The sequence below is a fragment of the Chenopodium quinoa genome, unplaced genomic scaffold, assembly GCF_001683475.1.
Source record: "Chenopodium quinoa cultivar QQ74 unplaced genomic scaffold, ASM168347v1, whole genome shotgun sequence".
In the NCBI taxonomy this organism is placed as follows: Eukaryota; Viridiplantae; Streptophyta; class Magnoliopsida; order Caryophyllales; family Amaranthaceae; genus Chenopodium; species Chenopodium quinoa.
The window spans coordinates 106668-127002 of record NW_018743975.1 but is presented as its reverse complement, the minus strand read 5'-3'; the positions used below and the strand labels follow the sequence as shown (position 1 = coordinate 127002).

Here is a 20335-nt window from a genome sequence, read left to right as displayed (position 1 = left end):
AATATTGTAGCGTTTGGGAGTGCACAAAGATTAAGAAAAATACAGTGTCAGCTTGTAGGATTCAACAAAATAATGAAAGTGAGAATTTTTTTATAATATAAAGTATATTTAGTATGAGAGAGAAATAATAAAAAAAAGTAATGTAAGTTTTATTGGTAGAGAATTAATAAAATATTTGTAAAAGCGAGAATAGTAAGAAAGATAATTAATAAAATAATAGTGGATCCTTAACAAATAAGAAAGTGTTGCGATTATTATAAAACGGACGTAAAAGAAAAGTGTACGATTATTTCAAAACGGAGGGTTGTAACAAATTGTACATTTGTAAAGCCTTCTAAAATCTAGACTTTTCCATATGTGGGGGACTGGGGGTAATCCTCCTCACATTTGAGAACATGATGCACTCGCTAATTTACTGTCATTCTACTTTGTTTTTCTTTCCTATTTGTCTGTCTTTTATAACCAACAGTCACTTTCTAACTTTGTACCCAATAGTCAAAAATGCACTATGGTATAGTACACTAGTCAGAAATTCTCCCCCCGTACCATGTACTGTTTTGTCCCAGGAAATATGTGTGTTAAAAAGGTGATTATAAACCATCGGGTATAAACCATCGGTCAAATATCCTGTGTTTAAACTCAGTGCCCGTCGGTCAGTTTCTTGAACAATCTCATTCTCAGTCCTCTCTCTCTCAGATAAGAGGGGTTGGTGGTCCATTACCTCCACGTGTTAGAATTCCTTTTTTTTTTTTTTTAAATAAAAATTTTCAAATTTAATTGGATGGATGAATATGAAAGCATAAGTAAGCAAATTTGTAGAATTGTGTGGGATGTAGAACGTGTATGTATTAGGAGTGAGCATGGGACGGATACCCGTACCGTTAACACTATCAGTTCGAGTACCCGATAACCAATAACACTAAAAATGATATCCATTACCCGAACCAATAAGTTCGGGTACCCGAATTTCGGGTACCCGGATTTTCGGTTCGGTTATCGGGTACCCAATATGATATCCAATAATAAAAATTTAGACTTTATAATATAGTTATTATGATATCATTCAACACTAATTAGCAATAACACCACATGATCATGACCAAATTACTAATAATTACTAATCATTTAAATTATGAAGTGATTACGAAGTAAAATAATCGTTTAGATTTTGAATAAATAGATTTAAGTACGTAAAAAAAAGAAAAAATTGTTTATCGGAACGGATCGGGTAACCGTTAATTTTAAAATGATACCCGATAACCGTACCCGATAACAAATTATCGGATCGGGTACCCGAACCGTTATGGTTATCGGAACGGGTACCCTAATTTTCGGTTCGGTTACGGTTCGGATTTTCAGGTTTTCGGTTTTTCGGATAATTTTGCTCAGCCCTAGTATATATGATTGACATATTATACCTTTTATAACTGTTGAAAACTGATTATGCACATTAAATATTGATTTTGACACACCTTTATATAAGTGATTATAAAAATTCTATATATCGTACTAAACAAGTAGGGATGGTTGTACAACCGTCAAAATTTAATAAGAACGTGAAAGATTCTCATACCGTCTCCTACATAAGTTCATAACATGTGCAAGTTATAATACTTTTTACATCATGTTATTTTTATTTAATTTTAAGCGATTGGGTCTAATTCTCAGTATTTTATGTGCCCCTTGGTCTTGTTGATAACAACCAATCAGGCTCGATATCATTCATGATTGTCTTTGGGATAAATATGTATTATCGATAATAACCAAGACTAGAGGTGAGCATGTGTCGGGTACCCGTACCGTCAATACTATCGGTTTGGGTACTCGATAACCAATAACACTAAAAATGATATCCATTATCCGAACTAATAAGTTCGGGTACCCGGATTTTCAGATTGGTTATCGGGTACTCAATATGATATCCAATAATAAAAATTTAGACTTTATAATATAGTTATTATGATATATCATTCAACACTAATCAACAATAATATCACATGATCATGACCAAATTACTAATAATTACTAATCATTTAAATTATGAAGTGATTATGAAGTAAAGTAAGAGTTTAGATTTTGGATAAATAGATTTACGTAGGAAAAAAAAAAATTCTTATCGGATCGGATCGGATAACCGTTAATTTTAAAATGATACCCAATAACCTTACCCGATAACAAATTATCAAATCGGGTACTCGAACCATTATGATTATCGAAACGGATACCTAATTTTCAATTCGGTTATGATTCGAATTTTCGGATTTTCAGTTTTTCGGATAATTTTGCTCATCCCTAGGCTTAAGGTTTAAATCTTAACAAATGAGAGAACATACTTGGAGGCGGGATTGTTTAACTTCACCTCTACTTTCAACTTTTCAAGTACTTGGCCTAGATCAAGTAATTTGAGGGTTGGAAATTGGAGTCTATCGGTGAAAATGAAATATTTGTTACCGGTTGTGTTAAATACAAGTAAATTAATTATGTGTTTATTAATATATTTCTTTCATTTTTTTCTACTTGCAACAAAACTTGTGGCATGCATTTTTAGGATGTGATTAGTAAAGATGAATGATTTTGTCAAAATAATATTACACCGGGAATAGGGTAGGATTAGGTACCATATGTTTTAAATTGTTTTGATAATTTGTTCGTTTACCTTGTTAATTTCGACCTCAAAATACGTGTCATAAGGCTGTGTTACAGGTAAATAAAAACATAGAATGTATGTATGGAGTACGGTAGTATTTACCCAATTTAATTGATAAAAAAAATACTTCAACTTATAGTTAGAGCTGTCAGTTTCTGATCCGAACCGTTAAACCCGACTGTTTCGAACCGATCTGAAAAGGAACTAAACCGTTAAAAACCTGTTTTTTGAAAACCAAAAACCAACCCGACCAAATTTTTTCTAACCCGAAACTGAACCGAACCGAATTTGTGAGAACCGTTACTAACTCGACCCGTTAACAAGCCCAACCGTTACAACCCGAATCTGAAAACAACCCGAACTGATTACATCTTAACCCGATAGTAACCTGGCCCATTTTAAGCCAAAAACCGATTAAACCTGGCAAAAACCCGATAAACCTGAACCGGTCCAACCCGTAATTCGTTGTGACCGAACCATTTATAACTCGTAACCCGTTATGACCGAATTGTTTCCAACCCGTAATAACTCGTTGAGACCGAATTGTTTACGACCTGTAACCCGTTGAAACCGAACCATTTATAACTCGTAACCCGTTATGACCGAATTGTTTCCAACCCGTAATAACTCGTTGAGACCGAATTGTTTACGACCTGTAACCCGTTGAGACCGAATCTTTTACGACCGGTAACACGTTATGTCTAAGTCGTTTACCACCCGTAACCCAATATGTTTATGATCTGATTCGTTTCGACCCACAACTCGATAAATCCAACTTATTTATGACTTAATTTGATTATAACATGACCCGTTCTTACCCATTATCTGACTAACTCGACTCGATAATGATCCGACTCGATTTTAACCCAGTATGATTTGGACTGAAACTCGCTTCAAATTGGGTAAACCCGTTTTCAAACCGACCAAGTTCAATCCAAACCGATTATGACCTGAACCGATAATGACCGGACCCCCGATTTCACCCGATCTGTTTTGAACCGAAACCCATTTTCAAACCGACCCGATTTAACCCAAACTGATTATGACTCGAACCGATTACAACCCGACCTGATTAGAACTCGAACTGTTTTGAACCGAAACCCACTTTAAACTGGCTAAACCCATTTTCAAACTGACCCGGTTCAACCCAAGCTGATTATGACCCGAACCAACTACAACCCGACCCGAATAGAAACCGTAATAAAAAAACCGAACCGAACTGACCCGATGAGTTTCAAATTCGACCCAAACCTTCCCGCTAATAATTTCAACCCGTTATAAACCGAAACTGATAAATACAACCTAAACCCAAATTGACACCCCTACTTATATTTCATTAGTTCCTCTCCAATTCATTCCTAAAGTTACCAAATTGGCAACGCCTAATCTAGTAAAAAGTAAATTAAATCATTTTGAGTGGTTTTTCCTTTTGCATTTTAGCTCGAAAAAAACAAGCACTTTTGAACGAATGTTGTTGTTAATGTTGTTTTGGGGTATGATTATTTAAATGTTGCCTAGGAATTGCGCAACAATTAGGATTTAGGGAACTCTAATTGGCTTGTTTTGGATAACAATGTCAATATTGTCCTTATCAAATTATGGGACGCCTCTTTAGAAATGCCAATTATTAAGGAGTACTTAATTTTTCGAATGTATGGTTAGTGATTTCCAGGTACTATTCCCCACTAAATCTCTGGGGGATACTTAAGCTGCTTTCAACTTGTAATTGTACCTTCTATTACTTTTTTCCTCCTGGTTTCCTTCCCTCTGTATTGTCCCTTTTTGCCTTTGTCATAATCTTCTTTCGTTTAGTATGTTACCTTTATGCTAATTTATTTTTTGGATTATGAATGGACATGTGAACTTCACATAAAACCTTAGCCCTTGAAGTTCTGAAAGGTCTCTCGGAAGCGAGAAAGCGAGCAGCTTTGTGCCAAACCTTTCCCCTTTTTTTTATTAATATTCAATTGTTATAATTTTTAATTATTGATAGTTAATTAAACAGTTAGGATTTAGGGAACTCTAATAATTAAAGATATTAACGATTAAAGTATTACATTGGCTACATGTACAAGGAAAATGTTTCATTTATTTAAACACGGAGGGAGTATAAGAGAGCCCAGGAAGTAAGTCTTAATCAATCTTTGAGATTTGACCCAATGTCAAAAGTTATTATTTATCAATTTATACCAATATTAGTATAATTCTCAAACCTTGTATTATGAATTTAAAATAATTATTCAATTTTCACCCTAGTCTAGGAACACCCAATTAACCACCCAAAGCTATCTTTGGCTCATTTGCTCATCTAGAGATGCAAATAAACCTTTATTGAAGGGGGAAGGGGGGTGTTTTAAATCTAGACGAGAGAGTTTTACAATATGAAAAGAGGGTTAGTACGATCTTAGTAATCCTTTTATATTCTGTACCTTTCTATTTTATCCACTTATTATGGAAAATGTGAATGTAAGAGAGACAGAGAGCATGTAAAGGTGAAATGTGAGGTTAAAAGGATACGGTAAATACAGTTTTTCATAGTGATAAACAAAACTGTTTCTCACAAGACATTTTCGTAAATAAATTAACAACTCTTTAATTATTGTGGGTTCCACAATTGATGGTGATTGGATAAAATTGTTGGTTTATTTATGAGGAAATACGGAGTAGTAAAATATATATATATATATATATGTATATGTGCAAGAAAAAGAGTAATAGATAAATGTAAAAAGATGAGTATCATTTAATTCTGAAATATGTTGCTTTTGTAAATTTCTTGAGAACATCATTGGTTCATGCCTGACTGCAGCAGTGCAGCCCCAGTGTGGAGCACATTCATCTTTTCCACTATAAGATGATCCCCATTTATGTCAATACTCTGTTTTAGTTGTACTACTTCTCTTGTATGTACTTTGTCCTATCAGGTATGTATGTGGATTCTGTCAATTTGTTGCTTTTATTTCAAATGTTTTAATTCATTTTATAAGAATGAAGGATCTTGAAAATTCAGGAACCATCTATGAGTAGAAACTAATTTCTTAATTGAGATGACAATTTATTTTTTTTTGGCAAATTTGAATGATTTAGTGTTACATGAGATTTATTACTCATGTCATTAATAGAGCTAGGAATTTTATTTATTTTTACATAAGCTTAAGCCGAGGAAAATTATTTTGGGGGCAATAAATAAATATGCTGCCTTGTATTAAAAATATGTCATATTCTACAATTTTAGAAAAGTTTTAAAGTGAATCTACTTTGTTAAAAATATGCTCTCTCTTATTAGAATTTACACTTTATCATTTTTTTTCCATGTTAAAGCATCATGTATTCATGTATGATAAATAGGTACTAATCATTGTGCAAAGTTACATGATATGGGTCATGTATTGGCTTATTGCTCATTTTCTTTTGCTTTTAGTTTAGGATTATTTGAGTTATTAAGGTTTTTCTTATGCATAATTGTATTATGCAATGCTTATTATTTGGCTTTCATTTCTGAACTAGTGTATGTGCAAAATTCATGGAATAGAACACATATCTTTATTGACAATTCAACATTGCATTTTTGACCTTATTATAACTTATTTTGCTTGAATTTGTCTTATTTGAACGTATTTTAATTTGTTAGACATAAATCATATAAGTTGAATAGAATACATTCTTACTTTCGCTTACCTTTATTATGTTGCCGGACCGCCGGTAGATTGAAATAATTAAAAAAGCTATCTCTAATAATTAGAATGAAGGTACTACTGCATATGCTTTTAGACCTACTTAAACCCTGAGACCCTCTTTGATAATGAAGGCCATACTTGTTGTCCTAGTTAATGACTTAATGGTAGCTTACTAGTTTAGTATAATCCGATAAAATAAAAGGGGTAAAAGGGTAAATAAAAGTAGAAATGAAAGATTTACCCAAAAAAAAAAAAAAAAAAAGTAGAAATGAAAGAGAATATAATAGGGCAGCAAAATTATAGAGAAAAGTGCAAGCTAGGAGGATTAAGGAAGTAATCAAATGAGGGGCCTTGCTAGTTGCTAGTGTATTGTCTACCTGACGTAGCCTTGCTGTGGTATGAGTGTGGGTCCAAGTTATACAGTAGCTTTGGGGGAATTAAGATTGTAAGAGAATTAATAAAAGATTTTTATTTTTTTGAAACAGTTACTGTTTTGGTTTCCTTTTTACACCAAAAATAGCAAAAATAGAAGGTCAAACATCGTCTCATATAGACATATAGTCATATAGTCAGTCATATCTTGGATATTTTATGGATAAAGACTTTTTGGTCGCCCTAATTTTTTCCATTCTCTGATAAAACAATTGCGCTCAGCTCTCTTAAAATTATTTTTGTCTTAGTCAGTTACATTGTGCAAAAACATAACATGTGCGCTTTAATCTTTTCTCCTAGGCAAGTGATTTGTAGGGAAGTTTATATAATATACGATGTAGGATATGTCGCAAATAAATGTAACATGGAGCTGATTAATCTGGTGGTAAAGTTTTTGAGAGAGTTTTTATTAGAAACTTGAATTTAAATGGTACTCGGTATTAAGTTTATACTTTTTAGAATTATTAAATTAAAGTAGGTTAGATAAGCTTTGCTATTTGCTAAAAAATGTGGTATGAGTTTTTTTTTTTTTTTTTTTTGGTTTTTGTTGTTATTTAAAGTAAAAAATGATATCAATTTTATAATCAAGCGACCAATTGGATGCATCTGATGAATTGATCTAATGACGAATAGATCTAATTTTATAATTTTGCTCCAAGATCGACATCACAAGTACTGATGAGTATATACTTCGTACTAATATGGAAAGATCATAAGATATGAAATTAGTACACATAGTAGATATCAAGCACAGGCATAAAACAAAGCTACATTAACTAACATGCAACCAGAAGCTAATAACTAACACAAACCACTTCCTGTATTCTTCTAGCTAGCTAGGTCACTCATATATCATATCACAAACATTACACTCCTCCCCCTAACCAAGTAAAGAGCAATCTTATTTTAAACCAAATTACTGCATAATTGGTACATTAGAATAACACATTGGCTTCATGTCCAAAGAAGACTATTCAGCTAGCGCCTTCGAGCAGCGGTTTCCCTTTGGCAATTGAAGTAGACAGCAGCAACAGGAAGGCCAAGTTGGTTGTCTTCAGCAAATTTTTTGGTGCAGAATCGATCTCGACTGCACGGTGGGTCGACAGTACCCCTACGGTTCTGCCTGAACAAGATGAACGCAAACCTGTGGATGCCTATGTTCGGCCTCGGTAACTCATAGGTCACTATCTCTTTCCCTATCACATATGATATAATGGAGTAAGTATATACCATGAAATCATTAGTTTACTTGATTAATTCATCTTTAAGTAGTGGTCAAAGTCCTCTTAATTATGATATAAGTTGTGAGCTTGCTTACCAAAAGTAGCATCTGTTGTGCCTGGAATATCTGTGACTATCCTGTAACATAGGCATATTAATATGAGTAAGTCATTAAGTTTCTAATTGATAAAAGATAACTCTAAATATTACATTTAACATAAACATAAACATATAAATATATAATAGACTTTAGTTTGGATTTTGAATTAAGAGTATACCAGTGAAGGTGCTCTTTGAGGTAAGGATCACTGGGTCCTGGAACATCTGGATCTGTCATGATCTATCACATATAAAAGAAAAGAGAACATAAGACCCAGTTGGAGAGGAAATATGTATGTGTATACATGCTATCATGCAATAAGATCAAATGTAAAAACTTTACTATAGTAAATATTAGAACAAAGAAGAAAACTTTTAAAGTAACTATCACTCAAACTATTTCTTATGAATTATATTATAATAATTTATATTTATTATTTGATGTTAGACTTATATGTACTCGGTAATATAACTCTTCTATCATTATTAAGTTATACGAAGCAACTTTTAAGGTTTTTTTTTTTTTTTTTTTTTTTTGTCGTTTTTTAAGGTTATCTTCTCTTCTAAACTGGAAGTGAGGGGGAGGGGTCGGTCGAATTGAAGTAAAAAAGCAGTATGTATAGATATAGAAATTATAAATGTACCAAGGTAAAAAATGATTTCAAGTCACCATCAAGAACTTGAATCCTAGGCTTAAGGGTGACAGAAGAAGGGAAGAGTTCATGACCATTGTAAACTTGCTTGTTATTGTAAGTGACACACATTCTCACACTTGGGTTGAAATGGTCTATGACATCCCCAACTACTCTTCCAATGATGAGGGGATCTGACTTTGCCATTTTCTAGAGAAAAAAGAGAGAGAAGAAATATTATTATGGGGTTTAATTTTGGAAGAGACAATTATATGTAAGGTCTCTTGAAGGGGTGTCTTGATGGTATTGGTGGGGGAGATGATCTCATTATATATATACTGGTAAGGGGAAGCTATAATTTAATCATTTTAAAAAAGAATAAGGAAAAAAATTGTGAAAGAGGAGGTGGTGGGGCCAGGGATTTTAGTGTACATAGGTTTGAAAAATTGGCAATTTAAAGTGTACCTTATTATTATTGTTTCAAAATCTTGGTGTCTTATGGTATCTTCCATGCACCAGCATCTTTCTCTAGGGTCTTTAGGGGTAATTATTTGTGTAAGTATTTTGTTAACCACTCATATTCATAGTGAAATATAGGGAGTAGGTTAATTGGCTTGGTTACATTTAATTTGCCTTTAAAAAGAAAAGAAAGAAAAGAAATGGACATAAGATGATGTGCAAAAATATAAGTATTACGATTAAATACGTACTTCCACAATATTTTCAAGTATAAGTTTATTAGGTGCTTTTGCCTTTCGTTAAAAATAATAAATTTCAGACTGATCAAGTCAATTCAAGTGTCAAAAGGTGAAATTAGGATATATCAAGTCAATTAATATTTAATAAGTTTCAGTGAATAGATCGCACGCTTAGATCGAGCTAGTGTCTTATGTATTTCATATGGGACTAACTATATATAAAATCCATTCCTTACTACCTTATTATTTTCTCTTTAGATAATAAAATATATTGAGAAGTGGTAGTACCAAACCAGCATCTTGATTGATGCAATTAAGCTTCCAATTGAATGGTGCATTTAGCTTCTAATTGGGATTGGATTTGAATGTTTTCAACTTAACACTGATAACAATGAGACTGTTATCTTTGAGATCTAATAATTGTTAATAACATTTTGAAGATCTACTTAGAAACCACTTCTTATAGTACAAGAACAGTGTCTGGTGACATTATTGATATAGTACAATCATACAAATATTATTGATCATACAAATATACATGAGAATATCATCAAGATATATTGGAAACATATTCCTAAACACTTGCAACTTCTATAAAATAATATAAATCTTTCCTATACGACATATGATGATTCCTAATGTATCAATACTTCGTAATATATTCCTGCAATCGTAACATTTTTACCACGAATTATATGATCGAATAAATAAAAATGTGAAAGATCAAACAAATGAACCTTGATCAATAAAAAGGTCAAGATCACTTGGATGATATTGAATCAATACTAATAATCCTGAATCAATAAAATTATTAAGATCAATTGAATGATCCTGAATCTATTCTCATCGAAGTCAATATGCACAATATTGGTGATGTTGACTTCAATCGTATAGGTAATATTTGTGAATGATTTGATGGTTTAGGATTTTCATGAACTAAATAATGCAAGCTTGGGTTTTGATTTTTTTTTTTTTAGATCAAAATCGTGCTTAGAGCATGAAGCCTTGTCTCAAGCCACAAAGCTAATGTAAATGAACAAAACATAACAACAACAAAAATCGTCGCTACTTCTAGTAATTAGTTCGATTACATAAGTAAAGGGATAAAATATAATTTAGCCAGTTCTAGATGATTTCAATTGGTGACCCTCTTGGATAATTTTTAATGTAAAAATGTGTCGGATTATTCCAATTACTTTGAACGGTTTGAGTACCATGTTGCATATTGGATCCACCATTAAAGTAACCAAACCTTTTAAGCCTTGTTTTGTAAAGAGATGATTGATATAAATTTAAGCTTTTTGGGTGCAATGGCCTCAAATTAGCTATTAGGTATTGAAAAAATAGTTGATTTGAGCAACTTATTGGAGTTCAATAAGTTGGTTTAAAGAGTTGTTCAACCAATAAGCAATTCTTGTAATAAGCTATCTTTGGTAAAATAGATTACTTAAATGTTTTATTAATCAAAATATTTAATACAACTAGCTAGTCAAATCAGTTGATACAATTAGTTATATTAATCAGCTAATTATCAAACATGCCCAATTTGATGTAAAAAGGTACTTGGTGTTGCGAATATTTAGGAATGAAAGTAGTATATGTCTCTAGACAGGAAGAATTTGATTAGAAGTTGATTCACATTCGGAAGCTACTAAAGGCCCTAAGATCTTTAGCAGAAGAGGCTAAACTTGAAACAAAAATAGCTATAGTTATGAAGTGTTACAACTAAGCTAAGCAATCATTAGAGAAGCATACTCCACCTTGATAAATATAAATTTGGAGTATAAAGTAATTCCACCATTAATCAATTAAATACCTATAATTAAAAGAAGAATATGTAACTAAATGGAATTAATCACTTAGTGGTGAGTGAGAACATATAAAATAAATTCTATCATATAAAATAAATTCTATCATATAAAATAAATTCAATCTTTTACTTTTTCCTGCTTAGACTAGCTAGTAAATGAGAACATTAAGAAGAGTGGATTACTATATATAGAAGATCGAAGCATTCTGCCTACCTCTACTAATGTCACAATTTACAAATCTAACAATTAGACGTTTTTAATTAATCTTACATTAGTATAGCTTAGTTGCCACCCGTATGATTCTGATTCCATTAATTTGTTTATTAATTTTTGCTTGTTTTCTTTAGTATATATGCTAATTCCATCACTTGAATTAAACTATATTATGATCCAAATATTTACCTAATTGGGAAAATTCTTATTTTATATTCTGTTAACTAATACTCTCACCGTACCTTTTTGAAAATTCTTGCAATTTTTTTTATTTGAATTGAAATAAGGTTGTGCACAAGCAATTGCCTATCATGTCACATGTAGAAAATTCCCTTTTCTCATATGGCCATTTTTTCTCGTGCCCAAAAAATTTATCATGAATGGCATTTCCGTTCTTGTCTCGACTCTTTGGATACTCCTGCTCTCGCTCTTCCTTCTCATCCTACCCCAAGGAGTATACGTGTCTCTTGGTCGCCCCCCCCTAGTGTTATTAAAATAAATTTTGATGGTTATGTTCGGGAAGGTTCAGGGGTTGTAGGCATTGTTCTAAGAGATCATTTAGGAAATAATGTTTGTAGTCGTTCTTTTAATATTGGTATGAGTACTCCTCTTATTGCAGAAGCTACGGCCCTTCGTAATGGTCTTCTTTTGGCGCAGGCCCATAATATTTCAAAAGTATTTATTGAAGGGGATAATTTTCTTATTATTAATATTTTGCAGGGGAAGGCTCAGTGCCCGTGGAAAATACAGCTACTGATGAAAGACGTCAAGAAGCTGATTCGAAATTTCACTTATGTTGATTCGTGCCACATTTATAGAGAGGGTAATAGAGCAGCACACTTTGTTGCTTCTTTGGGCCATTTTATGCAAGCTCACCAAGATATCGATCCGTTCATAGACAGTAAATTTTCTTTTTTTTATTTTTTCTGATAAGTTAGGGTATAATCTTTGAGAGAAAACTATCCTAAATTCTTGTTTACCTTTCCATTTAAAGAAAAATGTAGCTTTTGCATCTTCTATTTTTTTTTAAAAAAAAATTTCAATTTGTGTTTTTATGATATTGTATCAATTTTTCACAATTTTTACTAATACGTGTCAACAAATATATTAATAATCAAAGTAATACATTGAAGATCGTATTTTATGCAAATGGAATGATCTTTAATTTAAAGAATAGATCAGAAAAAAAAATTAAAAAACGAATGAAGTATATATATACGGATGAAGATACAAATTGCCATTGGCATATATCCCTACCATGACTTATATTTGGTCCTGGTTGGCCTATAATGATATACCCCAAAATTTGTTTGAGGTGTCTAGTGAATTTATGCTAAAGCTTCTTAAGAAACTATCTTTAATTCTTTATGCATTTTCAAACTAAGATTTTATACTTGTATGTTCCTATATTTTCCGTAATTCTTGTGAAACTTATTCAACCTCTAATATAAAGCAAAAAGCTTGGTTATCTTTGACTTATTTGTATTTATTAGTATAAATAGATTTTAGGGTGCGTTCTATTTATCTGATTTTCATTAATCTGAACTTATTAGACCTTAACAAGTTAGGGAAAAAGAAGGGTATCTCAATATGTCATGGGTGAGATTTAATCCTAGGACCTCTAGTTGAACTGGGAGAGGGATTTTGACCAATAAAATATCCTATTAAAAAAAACATTTGAAGTATGAAAAATTTTACAAGTAAAACATATTACTCATGTTATCAAGAAATGTTATATTGGTTGGGAATTTATATCCCCTTCTTACGGTCTTACACTCTTACCACATTACATGACTTACATTCAAATTCGATTAATCTAAGATACTTTATTATTGTAGATGTCGATGCCAAATGCTGTATATGATGATATAATAAATATGCATGATATGAGTGTATATATATATACATATATATATATTATTTTTATTTTTTTTTCCATATATATAATTGTATATGCTGAATGCTTTTACATTTGAATACACTTCTCACGATTGAGAAAGGTAGATAAGTTCATTCGTTACTTTTAAGATTAGGTTCATTATTATTTAAAAGTTGGCTTCATTTTTTCGATGTTTAAGTTTCAAATTTCTCCACCTAAGTCAATATATAGTTATAACTTGAAAATGACTAATCTATAATTGAAAGGCAACCAATGAACTTACAACGCAAAAGGCAAACCTAAAGCATAGTAATGGTGGACTACAAACTAGCTCAACTTTTTAAAAAAAAATTTAAAAAAAAAAAAACAAACAAACCAAACCCTCTTATATCAAACTCATCGGTTCTCTCCTTTTCTCTCACACTCTTTAAATGGTCTATATACGCAAACAATATAGTGTGTACACACTTATACACGCATGCAAGCTAGCCATTATTTAACATTATTAATTTAGTAAACAAACTTATATTAACAAAAAAAACGACTTAAAATATATGGATGCCATGCATGATAAGGATTAACTAGACACTTCCAATATTCTCACCTATATATACTCCACAAAAGTTTGAAGTGACAATTATGCATAATCCTATCCCACCCCTCCGCATACGTAAATTTTGGCTTATTATGTGAAGTTGCTAAATAACGTTTAGTTTGCATTTGAGAATCTAAACACTTAATGATGTTGGTGATAATATGAAAATAAAGATCTTTAATTTATCAATGCCCTTTTACTTGATTCTTAATGTTTCCTTTTGTTCTTATCATTGACTTCGAAGATTTATAAAATTATAGAAATGCAAATACTTGTCTCTAAATTATAGGTTCGTTAATAGAATCAAATTTTGTGTTGAAAAACAAAATTAGCAATCGATTTGCTAACAATAAAATGTGGGAATAGTTAGCCCTTTTGCCTTGCGAAATGATAGAAGTAAATTGTTATATACTCACATAGTCACACAAGCTAAAAAAAAAAAACACACGTACGTGTGTAATATAAAAAAACCTATTAACCTCTATTATATTTCTTATTCTAATAAAAAAAGAAAAAATATTAATGAAAATAAATTTAAAAACAATTGATTAAAAAAAGGAAAAATTGATAAAAATAATCCTAATTTCGCCCATTCGTTCAAAATAATCTTAATTATGGATTATTATTTTTAAATAATCCGAACTTTGAGGGTCATTCGCTCAAAATGGTCCCAACCGGTTATCCAACATGTTGTAACAGGTAAAGGGGACACGTGTCACCACATGATTCGTTGAAAAAAAAAATTAAAACTAAAAAAAAAAGAAGTAAACAAAAAAAAACCAAGCCCCACCATGACCACCCTCCCCACCACCAGCCACGACCCCCTTTCGGAATCCCATCCCTGCCGCCGACTGGACACCTTCCCCCGCGCCGGCACCGGTGACGCCCCTCCCCCTACCTCCTGAACCACCGGTAATGTTTTAACACACAGGCTGAGTAATCACAACTTAGTAGCAGGAATGATTTAATGCTCAGGCAAAAAGAAACCTTAACAATAGATAGTAGTATGAAAGTTGGAATCATGGGTGCTCACAAACAACATAATTTCATTACTCAATATCTACAACTAAAAATTAATACACTAATATCCAAAAATATTTCATAATCAAATTAATAAAAGTTGGAACAAGATAAAATCAAATACTACCAGGGACGTGGTTGAAGGAAATATTGGTGGAGGAAAGGGTGTGCTGAACGGTGGAAGAAATACGGTGTGTCGCCGTAACCACCGTAGTTCAATTTAAGGAGGGTAGAGGCATTATTGTGCGCAATTAAATTAGGATCATAATTCTTGGGCATCGGACAATTCTTAATATCCCACCACACTGACGTTTTCGCCTTGCGATATTCCGTTGCATTTTAATTCATCTTCACATGTTGATTAAGATTTTCAATGGGTATGGGGAGGGCTTGCGCCGGCACTGTCATGGAGGAGGGGTCTCTGGTCGCCGGCGGGGATGGGCAGGGTGATATGGGCTGGAATTTAGGGAAGGGGCTGCCATGACGGTGGTGGTGGGTTGCGTGGGTGTTAGGTGTGGGATTTTTTTTTTAAATTTTTATTAAATATATTTTTTTTCAACCTATCACGTGCTGACACATGTCAGTTAAACTTAAAAAAGAAAAATAAACCTCTTTAACAGGTTACCGATCACTTTGGACCGATAAAAGTGAAAGACCCTCTTTAATCCATAGTTGCGATTATTTTGAGCGAATGGGTGAAAGTTGAGCTCATTTTTATCAATTTTTCCTTAAAAAAAAAAATACCATCTTTGTTTCTTATTAGTTGCAACAAAGGGATATTATCCGTGAGGCATAAAAAATTCTTTTATTGCAACTAATAAGAAGCAGAAGTAGTATAAGTAAAAAAAAATAAAAAAAAAATTCTGAAAAATAAAATAAAATAATAGCTGATGAAGTATTGGAGTATTTTAAAAAACGGTTGCTAATAAATACTTCTTGTATTATGTTAGGATGGTAGTTTGTTTTTTTTTTCTATTTCAAAGAAAAAAAGGTGTTGAGAATGGTAGCTTTACAAAATAAAAAAAAAAAAAAGTTCTTAGACAAGAAGGTCTTGTTTAGTTCAACTTATTTTACTTATTTCAGAAAAAATAAGTTTAGATCAGATCAGAAAAAATAAATTCAGATCAGATCAGAAAAAAAATTAGTTCAAATCAGATCATCGTTTTATGTGCAGTTTTTTATCGCTAAATATCTTTAATTTCATAATGAAAAAAAATTATATATGAAAATTACATATTAATAAAATACACATTATTACGAATCTAACAAAACCCTAATTGATATATTTTTTTTCTTATAGATTATCGTACACTAAAGGTTAAAGTTTGGTCAAATCAGACAATCAGATCAGACCAAATCAGATAAGCAAAAATAAGATGAACTAAACATGCCCTAAGACCCTAATTTGAAGTTGGTTAAAAAGAACTATTATTTTAAAATTTAAATAGGAAAATTTGCCACCATTAATCCCAACTTTGCTCTGTCCGCTGTTATTAATCTCAACTTTCATTTATTTTCTATCACTCCCAACTTTGTACCTTATTAATTTTTATCACCCTCAGGTGACTTAAAACAGGTTGAAGAGGTAAACATTGCTGACTTGGGATTACTTGTACACATGTCAGCATGTGATTGGACAGAAAGATAAAAAAATAAAAAATAAAAAACAAAAAACCAAAACCACCTTTATCCCTACCGCACAACCACCTCCACCTCCCCCTCCCCCCCCCTCCCCCCTGACTGCGGCAACCCAACGACGACAACATCCTTCTTCTCCGACCGGTGCATCCCAACCCTACCTTCCCTTGCCGTCGCGATCCCGCAGCCCCTCCCTAAACCCTAACCCCGCTGTTTCCCCTTTTTCCTCCCCCTTCCCCACCATCGCGATCCTCCGCACCTCTCAATATGATAAATTGATGTATTTGTTGGCCGGTATTGTTTGATTTGGTGGCTGGAATTTGTGTGGCATCGAGAAGAAATTGGTGGTGTTGGTGGGCGAGACTGACGGTACTTCTTATTGGTGGTGTTGGTGGGTGAAATTAGGCTGGTGGTTGTTGCGGTGCGGTGGCTGATTTGCTGAAGGATGGCGAAATCCGGTGGAGAAGGGGGCGGAAACTGACGGGGAAGGAGATGGAGCTGCGAAACGGTAGGGGCTAGCTGTCGCTTGCCGGAGGTGGCAGGGGCTACCACTTGTTGGGTAGGGGTTAGGGTTTTATTTTATTTAATTTTAATTAATTTATTTTGTTTTATTTTTAAATTTTTTTTTCAGACCTATCACGCGTTGACACGTGTTTGGTAACCTTTTACATCAAGTTGGATGGCCGGTTGGGGGTGATAAAAATTAATAGGGTACAAAGTTGGGAGTGATAGAAAATTAATGGAAGTTGGGATTAATAATAGTGGACGTAGCAAAGTTAGGATTAATGGTGGCAATTTTGCATTAGTCACAGTAGTTTAAATCAGATAAGTAATTTGTTTCAAAAAAAAAAAAAAGATATTATTATTTATTTATTTTTTTGAGTAAAATTAGACAAGTAACTTAAGTTTAATTTAGGATAAAACAAAGCAAATTTCAAATAGACTTTGATGAGGGTCAAAAAGAACTAACAACGTCCTATCTATATATACAGTACCAATTAAAGACTTTAAGTTGCTCAGGGTAAAATCGCTAACAAGTAAAAAAACCCGCTAATATTGTTAACAACTTAGCGGTTTTTACTTGTCAATAGTGCAAAACTAAGCCATTAAGATTTGATGTAAAATGTTTTCATGAAAAAAGGTTTTTCATTATTTCTCTTTTATTTTTTGTTTGGTTTATGAAGAAGTGGAAAATAATTTTCCCAAAATTACATCCACAATGATGAAATATATTTTTCATCACAAAATAAGGAAATCCAAATTTTCCTGCGTCTTCCTTATCTCCTTTTTACTTTCCTTTCATCTATCCTCACATTTCCAGAATTTTTCTTTACCTTTTCTTATAAGAATAAGGAAAAATTGTCATGATTAATCCCGCCCTATTCGTCAATATTAATCCCACTTTTGAATTAATTTTTATTAATCCGAACTTTATACCCCTTCCGCTCATAACACCCCCAGGTAATCGATGACCTGAGCATGTAATTTTTTTTTTTTAAGTTTAAAATACACATGTCAGCATGTGATTGGACACAAAAAAAAAAAAAAAAAAAAAAACACCAAACCACCTGCACAACCACCTCCCTCTCCCCCCGACTGCGCCAACCCATCGGCGATATCTTCTCGGCGACGACAGCAACCTCCCTCTCCGACCTGCGCGATCCAAGCCCTTCAATTCCTTGCTCGGCCGTCGCGATCCCCCAGCCCTAAACCCAAACCCCGTCGCGAATTTTGCTGGTTGAAGAGGAGAGTTGGGCGGCTTGTTGATGTTGGTGTTGTTGCGGTTTGTTGGGGAACAGGGGAGTACCGTAGCTGGTGGTTTTGCGGGCTGCTCTACTTGTGGTTGTTTGGTGGATGGTGGAGCAGGGGAAGCGGAACAACTGAGTTTGTGGGGTGTGCGGTGGTTGTGAAGGCTGTAGCAGCTCGGTTGTTGTGTGATGTTTCATGAGAAGAGAGGTGGATGGTGGCCGATTTTGGTGGGCGAGAGAATAGAGATGGATGGGGCTGCTGCTTTGGTGCGGTTGTGGCGGTGGAGAAAGTGAGCAGGAGCAGTTTGGGTGGATGAAATTGGAGAGTGAAGGTGGAGCAGGGGAGGGTGGTCGGGGCAGCGCCGGCACCGGGCAGGGAAAGGGGTCTGGGCAGCACCGGCGCTCCGGGGGAAGGTGGTTGGCTGGCTGTGGGTGGCTGCGGGCTGTCGTTGGGTTTTTTTTTTTTTTTTTTTTTTAGTTTTGATTTATTTTATTTTTTTTTTTAATTTTTAAACTTTTTTTCCAATCATATGTTAACACGTGTCTTATAACCTGCAATATTAGGTTGAATGACCGGTTAAGAGTGTTATTGATGGACAGGGTATAAAATTCGGATTATTAAAAAATAATCAAAAGTTGAGACTAATATTGATGGATGAGGCAAAATTGGGATTAATCACGACAATTTTCCCATAAAATAAAGGAAAACTATCTTGTAAATGTGGTTTTCCTAAAAAAATGTGTTATCAATAAAAACTAATTTTTCATTGAAAATGATTTACATTAAAACAAACGGGCCTAAATTAGGAATATAAACTTGTATTTTGTCCCAGATCTCGCCTTGGCAGTTTTCCACCAAATCTGAGAGATTCAGTTTCTTCATCGATTATACTTCGTACTTGGTATTTATTAAAGGTTTTATCTTCTTATAACCATTGCTGGTTTTAATGTTTCATCTTTCATGTAACCAAATGCTGCATAAATTGGGCGTTTTTTATGGTATTGAGTTTCAATTCAAGGACAACAATTTAGTGGGCAAATTTGAAAACCCATTTTGAGTTTGATCATTTTGTGTCAAATGTGTTCTAAACTTGGGGAGAAATTGGGTGTGCACGACAGATGTTTGATGAATTGCCTGACAGAATGCTGCTTATTAGTTGAAATTCAATGATCTTAGGTTTCTTAAAGATGGAATAGATCAGTTTGGAACGTGTGATTTTTGATAAATTGCCCGAAAAGACTTGGTGTCCTGTAATTTGATTGATGCTTATTGGGAATATGAAAACTGAGGTTTCTCTAGTGTTATATGATATGATGTGTACAAAGAAATGTGTATATGTGCATAAGTAGCCAATCTTGTCTTAAGGAAGACTTGGATTTATTTAGGAAGGTACTTAGTTCTAATGATCAACATGATGCTCCTGCATTTCTGCACCTGATTGTGTTTTTTCATCGAAAGCCGGTTTGGGTTACGTTGAGAAAGGCATGGGTAAACAATTACATAGTACATAGCAACAAGAACGAATTATTTCAATAATTTGGTTCACACATTTAGACGTACATTTATGCCTAACTTGGGTGTAAGAGATTAGAGAATGCTAAAGTTGTCTTCAAGAGCATTTCTTATAGAACGAATGTGGGTGATCAGAATTCTATGATATATCTAGCGGTCTGGCCTCGCAAGTCATGGCCTCGGACAAGAAGCTATTGTTGCATTACTTGTGGAAATGATTGTTGTCGTACCTGTGGCTTACAGGGCAATGCTTATTAAAAAATGATGCAAGAAAAGTATAACATCATTCCTAAATTAGACATTATGGTTGCATGATTGACTTTAATTGTGCATGGTACTTAGAGGAAGAAGCCCTTGAGATATGCCTACTGTCAGCATGGTTATAGACTTGTAATTCGATCCTTGTCAGTGACTTGCTGGTTCGCAAATTCCTTGTAGGGAAGCAGTGGGTGCTTACTGCTTAGACCAACAATATGGCTGTCTAAGAAGAAGTCTAAAAGTTGTGATTCACA

The 20335-nt window shown here is 33.4% G+C and overlaps 2 protein-coding genes across 2 annotated transcripts; one reads left to right on the top strand and one right to left on the bottom strand.

The window, feature by feature from the left end:
• Positions 1–7275: 7275 nt before the first annotated feature.
• Positions 7276–9207, bottom strand: LOC110689610 (CEN-like protein 2). The gene is made up of 4 exons (XM_021866375.1): positions 8721–9207; positions 8256–8317; positions 8075–8115; positions 7276–7952 (listed from the first exon to the last, which is right to left on the bottom strand). Exons 1-4 carry the CDS (start codon positions 8913–8915, stop codon positions 7735–7737), a joined length of 516 nt encoding a protein of 171 aa, XP_021722067.1. The 5' UTR covers positions 8916–9207; the 3' UTR covers positions 7276–7734.
• A 2565-nt stretch (positions 9208–11772) lies between these two features.
• LOC110689595 lies at positions 11773–18510 on the top strand. Its single transcript, XM_021866357.1, has 2 exons — positions 11773–12331; positions 18362–18510. The coding sequence occupies exons 1-2, from the start codon at positions 11773–11775 to the stop codon at positions 18508–18510; spliced, it is 708 nt and encodes a 235-aa protein (XP_021722049.1).
• The last annotated feature ends 1825 nt before the right edge of the window (positions 18511–20335 follow it).